The sequence below is a fragment of the Oreochromis niloticus genome, linkage group LG3, assembly GCF_001858045.2.
Source record: "Oreochromis niloticus isolate F11D_XX linkage group LG3, O_niloticus_UMD_NMBU, whole genome shotgun sequence".
In the NCBI taxonomy this organism is placed as follows: Eukaryota; Metazoa; Chordata; class Actinopteri; order Cichliformes; family Cichlidae; genus Oreochromis; species Oreochromis niloticus.
Window position 1 is genome coordinate 77,959,302 of NC_031967.2, and position 12,450 is coordinate 77,971,751.

Consider the following 12,450-nt stretch of genomic DNA (forward strand, 5'->3'; position numbering starts at 1 on the left):
GCGGAGCGAGAACACATCCAGGAGTTTTTCGCGTTCTCGGCTTGATGCGTACTTCGAATTGGAACAGTACTTGGTCTCCGACTGATGACGTATCACGAGTACACGAGAACGCAAGTACGCACAAGTACGCATATTGATAAACGCCCAACGTGTTCTCTGGCAAATGCCAAACATTCTGCATGGTGTTGGGCTGCAAGCATAACCCTCACCTGTGGACGTCGGGCCCTCATACCACCCTCATGGAGTCAGTTTCTGACCGTTTGAGCAGACGTGCACATTTGTGGCCTGCTGGAGGTCATTTTGCATGGCTGTGGCCTTTCTTTCCTACTGCACAGTACCTTCCCTTACCATTTGTTTCCTATTCTTTTACTTATTCTTTGATGACGGTTGTCTTTCTAGATATGCAATTTCATTTGCTCTGGGGCGAGTCACTGGCTCGGGTGCATTCTGGGACTGTCAGTTCACCAGTGTGCTGGCATGCTTCTTAACAACACACCACTACAGCAAACATCTCAACTGTACTTGTTGATTTCTTCGACAAAACACTGAACAAAAATTTCTTTGAGTGTGCTGCCTGGTGCTTTTAAATTCTGTGGTAATTTGAGCAGCACAGAAAGCATTCCATGAATTAAATTATGTTATTGTATCTGAACATGTACACTAGTCATTAAATTAGATGGGAAAGAATGATTCAGGGTAAACAACTGCACCAAGGGAATTACATTTTTCTTCTCAAAATGTAAAATGTCTGTTGATGATAAGCAATTTCTAAAACAGACATTGTAAAAATCACATTAAACAGAGATGTGATTAACTTTTTATTTTACCAAACATAACATCAATGATGACACAACCAGTCTTCATCAGAAGTGCTCAAATCACTCTCAGTGGCATCGTCTGGAATGTCTTCCTCCTCCTCCGAGTCCATTTCCAGGAGTGGTTGGTGGCTGAGGATTCTCTTGCACGTGTCCTTTACTTTGAGCATTTCAGCTTTCAGTTCACTTTGTAGCCTGGTTTTAAAAAAACAGAGTCCCTTCTGTGCATCCTCCGACATGCCAACAAGGGAGGCTGTAAAAAGAACAAAACAAATAAATATGAGTAAAGTAAAAAAAACAAACAAACAAACAAAAACCTCACCTCATAAACACAAGGAATTAGGATCCTGTAATTAAACTTTTTTTAAAGGGAGAAGGCAGTGTTAGCTAGCAATCTAGATATAGGTAAAAGATCCAGTAAGACTTTAGCATCTGCTCTCATTTTCAATCGATTCATCAAATAATTAATAAATAAAAGATGTGCTTACAGTCTGAGGAGATTGTCCCCAACACCACAGATCGCATTCGCAACACTGTCCAGTGATGCTGCATCTCCCTGCAAAGGATCATCTCCTCCTCTCTCAGGCGCCTCACAGCCATCACCTTCTCAAAGACCTTTCTCTTTGTCTGGAGGTCAGCAGCAGCTACAGTTTAACAACATCAGATGGGAAAACATAGTAGCATATTATGATTCAAGAACAAAACATTCAACTACTGCTCAGATACTGGGATTTTGTTTAAAAAGGATATTTATAAATCGAGAGCTTACGTTCACTTGTGCTCTGCCAGGGCCAAATGTCGGTCTGCATGAGGGCATCACTGGATACGATTTGCTTGTTGGTTCAGCAAGCTTGTTGTAGTCGTCAACAGCAGCCGCCTAGCGTTTCTTCTCATCTAAGATGACTTTGAGAATTCTGTGTCGCCTCTTGTTGCTATCTGTAAATAATCATAAAAAAGGCACACCTTCACATAATGTATATATTTACATTTTAATCTACACTCATCAATTTGTTTGCTAGAACACGCATCACATCCAGATTAAACAAACCTGGATCTGATTTTATTCTGTTTACAAAGTAGCTGTAAAAGTTGTACAAACTAAGCATCAAACGGTCCATTTCAAAGAAACCGTGACACCATTTTGTCTGTAAAGACTTTGTGTTCGCACTCTGATGATGACGACAAGCGTGCCTGCAACGCTCCAAGGCTGCCATCAGTTTGATCAGTTTCTAAGTGAGAGGAATATTAATCAGAATACAGGATGAGTAACAGTCACCAAACTACAGTGGACTCTGTAATCACTGACTTGATGATATTCATTATAAGACATCTGTAGCCTTCATGTGCTGCATTATCATGAGATAACAAGTATGTCGGTGTTCAGGTTTATAAAACCAACTAGTACGACATCACTTCAACCCAGGCCCAATCCAATTTGATCAAACGCAACAACTCTGCCATAAATTCTGCTTTTACAATGCTTATTTTTCATTATTTGTTGACACTGTCAGAAAGATATTAATTCTACCTTAACTTCTTTAATGAGGCCATGGTGGGTCCTATTGTTATACATGAGTGCGTTATATTGAGACTCACCTTCAGCCCATTTCTGCACATCGGCCACCCATTGCTGCAGTGTGTCGTCATCCACACCCAGCTCATTTTTGGTCGCATTCAGGCTCTCCACTTGTTCTCTAAGGATCCTTATGATCTAAGAATACATTAATAAATGTCATTCACATTGATGTTTTTAGAGTACTGGTGTTTTTCCCCCATTACCACACACATTAAAATGGTTTTTGAAAAAAAATCACCTTGAGATATCTCTGGCTCAAACTGCGGCCCAGTTGTTCCACTTTCCTTTTGTTCCACCCCAAAGCCAGGAGGGTCAGCATGTCTGTTCGCCCTGCATTTCAGTTAGTATACAAATAAGAATTAATGAGTAGGAGACTGAGTGGAATCTCACACACAGACACATACCTGCTTTAGACATGTACTTCGTTGTGATGGCCGCCCTAGACAGGAAACTGTTTACTTGTTCCACCTCTTTTCCAACTGTAGAACCGGCCCCATCCTGAAACGCACCTCCCCATTTGATCTATAGAAAGGTCACAATACATGATTGCTAATTTCATTCAACCTTATAACAAAATGTCTCAAACTAATCCAAAACTACAAGCTGCAGTATACCTCGCATTTCCAAATGTGAGCCTTTGCATGCATGACGGAGAGAAAAGGGCGCATTGACAAGAGGTTCCTCAGCTCAGGGCACTGCTGAGCCACCTTGGTTAAATAGGGGAAATATTTGCAGGCCACATCGGAGCAAAGGAACGTAATATGTCCTGGGACGCTAGCTGCCAACTTCCTCTGGAGAAAAAGAGGGTAAGCAAAGATCTCCCCTCGAAACATGTTCAATGCCGCTAACAGGACTCCGTGGCAACAAACAGCTATTTCCATGCCCTCTTCATCCAACTTCCCAGTGGACTTTTTGGACGACTCCTTTGCTGCTGTCCAAGATGAAGATCCGCACAACCCTTTCCCCGGGACCTATACACTCAAAGATTTTAACATAAAAGACATGACATGATTAAGCCCTATCAGGGACAGACTTTTTAAAACAAATGCATAACAATTAGCTGAATTAGCCTTAAGTCACACAAGACCTCATATCTCCCCAGGACAGCACTGATAACACAAAATAAAAATCATGGGGTTTTTTTTGTTTTGTTTTTTTAAATACACATGGTGACAAAATTAAGTATACATTAAGAAAAAGTAAATAGTATTATAACAACACCAAGAGAAAACAAATAAATATCCACCCATCCATATATGTATATATATACACACACACACACACACACACACACACTGAAGTGCAGGCAGGGCAGCTAAAGCATGGCTCCTTGCACATCCTGTCCACCTCAAACTTTACAGCACTCCACCCCACGAAGCTTTTACTGAAGGCATCAGCTGATATTCGTCCAGTCTTTTAAGTAGAGGACAAACAACAGAATATTCAAGGACAGTCATCATAAACATTGATTTGCACAATTTCCTTAAACTTGGCAAATTTAGAAACTCACCCTTCCAAAATGGGCTGTTCTTTCATCCAGCATTTTGACAAATGCCTTAAGTGACATCCCTGATCCAGCCTTCTTAATGTCATAGAAAGACATCCATTGAAAACAGGGTGCAGAAATTTAAGGTGCCAGGCCAATATCCACTACCCAGGATGTCCTTAACTGAGGGGGACCACATTAGGTCACAGCTGGTGCAGCTCACCACTGGCAGTGCAAGGTTATAACAGCCTTTAGGAAGGATAAGGATAAATTCAGTCATGGCTCAAAGCATTCATTTTTTTCATGTTGTGAAGATTTCATGTTGTTTTCAAAGCGGTCTGGTAAATCCAAATGACCTTTGACAGGTGCCCACATATACTGCGGGCCGAGGGTAATTCAAAACAAGATAGCAATTCTTATATATGTATCTATTATGTTTCTATTGTTCAGCACTTTAAAAACACACAAGGCTGACCAAAGTGCTATATAAATAAACGATCATGATGATGATAGCAATGTACAATTTGCACTAAAACCTGCAAACACATCTATTGTGTATGTACTATGTGACAAAAGGGCAACTTACCATTTATGGTTACAAGAGCCACAACTGCGCCGGGTGAAACCTCAAAGTTACCTGCTGGGCAGTCACACACATGGTCTGGCCTTTGCACAGGCAACAGCCGAACTAACATTAAAAACACACAATATACCGGTATATATATAAAAAGAATTGGAAATTGACTGATACACAATAAAAATACAATAACAGCACCCACTCATAGTACATAGCAAGAAATGCATAAGACTTAAAACCGTACCTATTGGCTTGTGAAACTGATGAAGGCTGCAAAAACCCTCCTGTTACTGCCTCTCTGTTGTGCAGGACAAAGCGTGTGTGAACTGCAATATCACAGTCAGCACAAAGGAATGGAAGAGGCAGGCAGTCCAGATACCTCACAGCTACTTGTTTGCCACACTGACACACACGGTGTGACAGTGGATCCAGAGTAGCTAACATATTGTCTATAAGACAAGGCCTGGTCTCTTTCCGCTTTTGCAAGGACACCATGTTTCTGATCGCCCAGTGAGTAGCAGCTGACTCAGACGCCGTCTCACAAGTCATGGCTGCGTCCTCTTCTCCATCCTCCAACAACTGAAGCAGCACCTGAGGAAGCACCTCAGTTCCATACACTAACAGAAAAAAAAATAAAGAAACTATGTTTCTTAGGACTGCACAAAAGCCCTGCATAACTCAACTATAACAAATATAAAAGTAAACTTTAAAAAAGGAATACCTTCTTTTATATATTGTGAAAGTGCCTTTTGTTGGGTTGACACTGGCAACATAACTCGGTTCTTCACGTGGACATTGATGCTGATCTGCGGAAAATGGGGGAAAAAAAGATTGAAGAATATTTACTTACTGAAAGATATATACACATATATAAAATTTATAAAAAAATATATCAAATAATATAACGTTTACTACTTACAATAAATTAGACAAGTGTGTTCCCTCTTTAACAATTGTTTCCACTACATCACATTTACAAAAAAAAGAAAAAAGAAGGTTACCTGCATGTCTTGAGGGAGTTTGTCAGCAGCTTGAAGCTTGGCGCTCCGGTTAACGTTAGCATCATAGGTTTGTAAAGAGCTAGCAGAACTATTAGCGCAAAAACTGCTTTACACACCATGTAAGGCTATTTTGCAACACACAAGTCCTTAAATGTTTATAACAGATTTAATGATCATCGTTGGATTAAATGGCTAATGCTGCACTAGCCACGTGTAGTCGTTACCGTACTGTACCTAGCAAGCATGCTGACGGTAGCTGTAGCCATTTTTAAATGCATTAAATCGTTTCCGAGATCAGTCACCTCTGTTTGTTTGAAGCTTTTATGAAAAAAACCCTTTGAAACACACATCAAGCTATTACTTTGTTACATACCTGCATTAGAATCAATCAACTCCGCCTCCTTTTCTTATTCTTATAAACGGGTCTCTCCGTTCTCCCATCATCCTTTGCTTACACCGGTTGCGTCTGATTGGTTGGAGCCGAGCGCATCCAAAACTAACAGGAATGGTGAATAAATCTATAAATGTGTTTTACGTGTGAAATAAAAATAATAAACCCAACAAAGGATTATGTACGTTAAATCTGCGCACTTTCAGATCGTGAATCACTTTAGAAAATGAAGCGATTTTATTGTTGAATTATCAGTGTGACTTTCATGTGCTTTTGTTGAGAAATATTAACGATGTCATTAAAAGAAAGCATTAAATTAGGGAGAAAAACCCGTTCCCGGAGAGGGTCCCCGGTTCTCCAGTTAGATTGTGCTTCAAGGCGTCACGTTTCGCCGTGACGGGGTTATTATTGGAGTAAATGGATGGCTGGAGCCTCTGCTCGAAGCGTCTCTGATCGCCGCAAGCGGGTTCATATTGGAATGAATTGACAACCCACAGCGTCGCATAAAAACGTGGAAGGGTACCTTTAGCGTCAGCATGAGAAGTTAAGGGACGTGACAAATCGTCAGTATTTTACGCGTCGGGAGTGAGAATGGGTTGAATATCCTGTCTCAGAGTGATGCTGAAAAACTCGTTCAGTTATTTATTAGTTGTAGTCGGGAATATTGTAATTCATTATTATCAGGATGTTCTTTTTTGCATTGGGACACAGGCAGGATGCGATAGCTGCTGTTTTATCTATGTGTGGATCCACATGCCTAGCTCCCAAATGGTACCCAAATACTCTAGGTCCCTCCATCCAACCACACACTTTCGGGACTGTGACCACCCACTGCACATGCTCCACCGAGGTATCACTATGAATGACAACATCATCCAGGTAGCAAACAGCATATGCAGTGTGAGGATGCAGCTATCACTACAGGAGGTGCTGAAAAATGAAAAATTCAAACATGCCTAACAGAAGTGTGACGAATGGTACGAACCATACAGAGTAGAGAAGGCTGTTTTGGTCTTTGGCCTCTGCAGACAAAGGAATCTGCCAGTAGGCGTTAGTTAAATCCTGCTTCATAAAAACAAGCAGTGCTTATTCAGTCAGGTCAACTGGAGGCATGGGATAAGCATCAAACCATGAGACCTTCACTTTGTGACAATCATCACAGAACCGTATAAAACCCTGCGCTCACTTCTTAATTACCTGGAAGCACCTTAAAGACAACCGGCGCCTCTCAACAGCTGGGACAAATCATCTGGCAAACAGATAAGCATAGGAGACCAAACACTGAGGAACAAATCCTCATTTCATCCTATGATAACAGCATTTTCACCATTTCAGCCAATTCCTTTTGCACAATTTGTCTCTTGTGCTCAGGCAACTTGTAGAGCCATGAACAGACTTTCACACTAGGCTGCGTTTCAAATTGGTGCTTGTAACAGCCACTATGGTGTGGTGTCCCTTTAAGACACCCAAGTCGAGGGTTGATGGTGTCATCAGTTTGTGCCACAGCTCTCTCTGTGATTGTGTAGACATGTGCTTGCATGTGGAGGGACGGATTTCATGTTTTATCTCTCCAGACACCTTTCTTTTGCAACGTATGGGTTGTACGAACACGGCGCGCTGTTTGTTAAGCTGCAGCCGTTCAGCCGGGCTTTTATATGGTTGTTGAAGATGGCGTATTAAAGAACCACCGTGGACTACCGATACCAGCGTGGGTGTGTGTTCTTCTGACTAGCCTGCTAGGTGTTTTGCCGCCTCCTCTCAACCGCAACACAACCCAACGTTACATGCTGCATGAGAGTCTTGCAGATGGTGGGGGAATGAACACATCTGCAAACTACTGTCGCAATGCAGGAACATCTGCTTATTGAAATGTGTGAGATGTTAATCACAAAGCATCTTAAACACACTGTCTGAAAACTTCATGCCCACATCTTGTTTTTAAGAAAAATCAAACATTTTTCCTTAAGTTCATTTAAGTTTTTAATGAGCTGCATGAACCGTGCCGAGAGCAGCCAAGTCTCCTCCTCTGATAAATCTCCACATGTACCACTAAAACATTTAAATTAGTTTGAATCGGAAATAATGGCTCAAACTACTTGCTGTGAGACCATTTGCTTATTTTTCACACCAAACCGTTTAATAAGATAAACTTTACACAGAGTTCATCAAATAATTCTCGCATGTTATCGCGATAACAGCGTATGTCCCCCCCTCAGCCAACGCGGATGCAGCCTGTGACTCTCTCCACTCTGTGGTCAGCAGACTGCAAACACAATCTCCGAGAGCCCTTCTCATAATATCAGGGGACTTCAATCATGCCTCACTGGACTCCACACTGCCCACCTTCACCCAGTATGTGACCTGCCCAACCAGAGACAATAAAACACTGGACTTACTGTATGCCAATGCAGAAGAGGCATACAGTTCATCACCTCTCCCTCCCCTGGGCAGATCTGATCACAACCTGGTGCACCTTGTCCCTGTGTATGAGCCCTTAGTGCGCAGGGAGCCATCAGCCACCCGCACAGTCCAGAGATGGTCAGAGGAGAGCGAGGAGGTTCTTAAGGATTGTTTTGAGTCCACTGTGTGGGAGGTGATCTGTGACGACCACGGAGAGGACATCGACAGCCTTACTACATGCATTACTGACTTTATTAATTTCTGTGTGGATAACACCGTACCTACCAGGACTGTACGGTGTTTCTCCAACAACAAACCCTGGATTACCCCAGAAATTAAAGCTGTCCTCAAGCAGAAGAGGAGGGCCTTCAAATCCAGAGACAAAGAGGAGTTGAAAAGGGTGCAGAGAGAGCTGAGGGGACTAATAAGGAATGGGAAGGACAGCTACAAGCAGAAGATGGAGAACCAGCTTCAGCAAAACAACGTTGGTGAAGTCTGGAGAGGCCTCAGAACCATCTCAGGCCACAAACATCAGAACTCTCTGCCTGGGAGGGATGTGAGGTGGGCAAATGAACTGAATCATTTCTTCAACAGATTTGATTCAGCCATGAGGCAGTCTCCAACATCGGTTGCAGACTCACCCACCCCCACTGCTGCTGTTCCACCTCTGACACTTCACACCTCCTCTATTCACCCTGCTCACTCCTCCCCACCCCCAACAACAGCATCCAATACACACTCAACACAAGGCCCCAGCCTGTCTCTCTCAACCACCCAGGTTCGGAGGGAACTGAGGAGGATTAATGGCAAGAAGGCAGCGGGCCCAGATGGCATCAGCTCGAGGGTCGTCAGGTTCTGCGCGGACCAACTGTGTGGGGTGATGGAGCACCTCTTCAACCTGAGCCTGAGGCTGGGGAGAGTCCCACAGCTCTGGAAAACCTCCTGTGTTGTACCAGTGCCAAAGACTTCACGCCCCAAGGACCTCAACAGTTACAGGCCGGTGGCTCTGACATCCCACCTGATGAAGACCCTGGAGCGGTTGGTCCTGGCTCAGCTTTGGCGCCTTGTGAGCTCATCACTGGACCCACTTCAGTTTGCCTACCAGCCTGGCATTGGAGCGGATGATGCCGTCATTCACCTCCTACATCGCTCCCTCGCTCACCTGGAGACCGCTGGGAGCACTGTGAGAATCATGTTCTTTGATTTCTCCAGTGCCTTCAACACTATTCTTCCCTCGGTTCTGAAGGACAAGCTGGAGAACTCAGGAGTGGACCATCACCTCACTACCTGGATTTTGGACTACCTCACCGACCGACCACAGTATGTGAGGACTCAGGGCTGTGTGTCGGACAGGGTCATAGAATAGAATAGAATAGAATAGAATGCCTTTATTGTCACTATACAGTTCTACAATGAGATACTGAGCATCTCCTACTCAGTGTAAACATGCTGGGGGGGGGTACAGTTCTGCAGCGCTATATACATATGGACAGTATTAACATATGGAAGAAGATGTGTATATATATATATAAAATGTACAATTTACAAGCCGTAAGTAATATGTAATAAATAGTGTTATGTATATACAGTTATTGCACATAGAATTGGTATTGCACAGTGGTGGTCCATAGAGGAAGTGGGAAGTGGGGGGCTGTGTTATCGGTGCATGTGTGAGTTCAGGGTGGTTATCGCTTTGGGGAAGAAACTGTTTTTGAGTCTGTGTGTTTTTGTGCTGATGCACCTGTAGCGCTTCCCTGAGGGAAGCAGGCTGAACATGTTGAAGCCAGGGTGGGAGCTGTCCTTGATAATGTTTGCTGCTCTGCTGAGGCAGCAGGAGGAATAAATGTCCATCAGGGAGGGGAGAGGGCAGCCGATGATCTTTTGTGCTGTCTTGACCGCACTCTGAAGCCTCACTCTATCTGCCTTGGTGCAGCTGCCGTACCATACCGTGATGCAGTAGGTTAGCAGGCTCTCAATGGACGAGCGATAGAAGGTCAGCAGCAGGTTGGAGTTCAGCTTGTACTTCCTGAGGACTCTCAGGATGACCTTGATGACCGCTGAGATGTTTTCCATCCAGGAGATGTCAGCAGAGATGAGGACACCAAGGAACCGGAAAGTGTGGACCCTCTCCACACACTCCCCGTTGATGTAGAGGGGGGCCAAGTCGGTGTTGTGTCTCCTGAAGTCAACAATGAGCTCTTTGGTTTTCTTGGTGTTCAGTGCCAGGTTGTTTTCTGAACACCATGCTGCCAACTTCAGGACTTCCTCTCTGTACTCTGCCTCGTCTCCCTTTGAGATGAGTCCGACTACCGTGGTGTCATCAGCAAACTTGATGATGAGAGTGTTGTTGTGGGTTGGACTGCAGTCGTGGGTGTAGAGAGAATACAGGAGGGGGCTCAGCACACAGCCCTGTGTCTGCAGTACGGGGGCCCCACAGGGAACGGTCCTGGCTCCGTTCCTCTTCACCATCTACACTGCAGACTTCTCCCACAACTCCACCCAGTGCTTCCTGCAGAAGTTCTCTGATGACTCTGCAATAGTCGGCCACATCACTGATGGGGACGACAAGGAGTACAGAGGACTGACCCCGGACTTTGTGGACTGGTGCCAGCTGAACTACCTCCAGATCAATGCCAGTAAAACCAAGGAGCTGGTGGTAGACTTCCGCAGGCACAAACATCCTCCACTGCAACCACTGAACATCCAAGGTATGGACATCGAGGCTGTGGACAGCTACAGGTACCTTGGTGTTCATTTGAACAACAAACTGGACTGGACTCATAACTCAGACGCCCTCTACAGGAAAGGGCAGAGCAGGCTGTACCTGCTGCGGAGACTCAGGTCGTTTGGAGTGGAGGGCCCACTCCTGAAGACCTTCTATGACTCTGTGGTGGCCTCAGCCATCTTTTATGGTGTGGTCTGCTGGGGAGGCAGCATCTCTGCTGGGGACAGGAAGAGACTGAACAGGCTGATCCGAAGGGCCAGCTCTGTTCTGGGAGGCCCTCTGGACCCAGTGGATGTGGTGAGTGACAGGAGAATGGCGGCTAAGCTGTCATCCCTGTTGGACAACATCTCCCACCCCATGCATGAGACTGGGACAGCACTGAGCAGCTCCTTCAGTGGGAGACTGCGGCACCCACGGTGTGGGATGGAGAGATTTCGCAGGTCTTTCCTCCCCACTGCTGTCAGACTCTACAATAAAGACTTTTGCAGCTGATCAAACACACAAACCCACACATGTGCAATAAGACTGCTATATGTGCAATTCTGCTGACGAAGTTGTGTTTTTGTATTTTCCTACTCAGTTGTATATAGTATTTGTATTTCTATTTTATTCTATTGTATATAGTATTTTATTTTATCTTATTGTATTTTATTGCATTCCAGTGTTTTCTAATTTCTGCTACATAACTTTGCACTTTTGCTGTAACAAAACAAATTTCCCACCTGTGGGACTAATAAAGGTCATCTTATCTTATCTTATCTTAAATATAACTAACGCTTTAAAATTATCCGGATTTCATAATACAAACTTCAGATCAACAGGAAAACAGCTGCAGAACATGTGGATCAAAATGAATTCATTAAAAAAACAACATGGACTTCAAGGATACAGTAAATACACTAAAGTGAAAGGAGGAGCCATAAATACATGATTAATAGGATTTGAATTAACTAAAATTAGTCACATGTGATCTTTAAAATGGTCCTGATGTGTGCTGCTGTTTTTAACTTTTATCATTTCTTTGCTGCCACTGTGAATAAGATTGTGGTCTTTGCCTAATTAAATTAAGGTTACACAGCCTCAATGCTCCATCTTCTGGTTAAAAAAAAAATGGTATCACATGGAAGTACAGCCCAAAACCAGTTTAGCTTGAGTTTCGTTTTTCTGGACATAAAGTCACAGCAGGTTTTGTTTCAAAGCTGGGGGACAGATTTAGTTCATTTTGGAAGTTTTAAGAGCAACTGCTGTGAAATTATTTGCAGTTTTGGGAGAAAAGGGTTCAAGAGAAGATTTTACCACAGAAAAATATTAAATATGAATGAAGAATTGAAATTTAACTGAGGTGAAACATGCAATGAATACATAAAAAATAAGTTCATTTTGGAAAAGCTAAAAAAGTTCAAGTAAAAGAAATGATTTACATATCCATATGTGATTTTTGATAGAATACCAGTTTGGTTAAACAAAGAGCTAAAACAA

General features: G+C 43.4%; 1 protein-coding gene across 1 annotated transcript; it reads right to left on the reverse strand.

Annotated features, from left to right (window-relative positions):
* Positions 1-1,709: 1,709 nt before the first annotated feature.
* On the reverse strand, positions 1,710-3,642 carry LOC106096767 (uncharacterized). Its single transcript, XM_025905235.1, has 6 exons — positions 3,006-3,642; positions 2,796-2,913; positions 2,630-2,721; positions 2,412-2,526; positions 1,953-2,044; positions 1,710-1,751 (listed from the first exon to the last, which is right to left on the reverse strand). The coding sequence occupies exons 1-6, from the start codon at positions 3,270-3,272 to the stop codon at positions 1,710-1,712; spliced, it is 726 nt and encodes a 241-aa protein (XP_025761020.1). The 5' UTR covers positions 3,273-3,642.
* Positions 3,643-12,450: the final 8,808 nt, after the last annotated feature.

Bases quoted from the DNA above. Each gene is read 5' to 3' on its own strand.
- LOC106096767 (XM_025905235.1), bottom strand. From the start codon at position 3,272: ATGGAAATAGCTGTTTGTTGCCACGGAGTCCTGTTAGCGGCATTGAAC. The intron at 2,527-2,629 runs GTGATTTTTTTT...ATGTATTCTTAG, and splicing joins TGAGCCAGAGATATCTCAAG to ATCATAAGGATCCTTAGAGA. The intron at 2,045-2,411 runs GTGAGTCTCAAT...CCTCTCACTTAG, and splicing joins TGTGCAGAAATGGGCTGAAG to AAACTGATCAAACTGATGGC.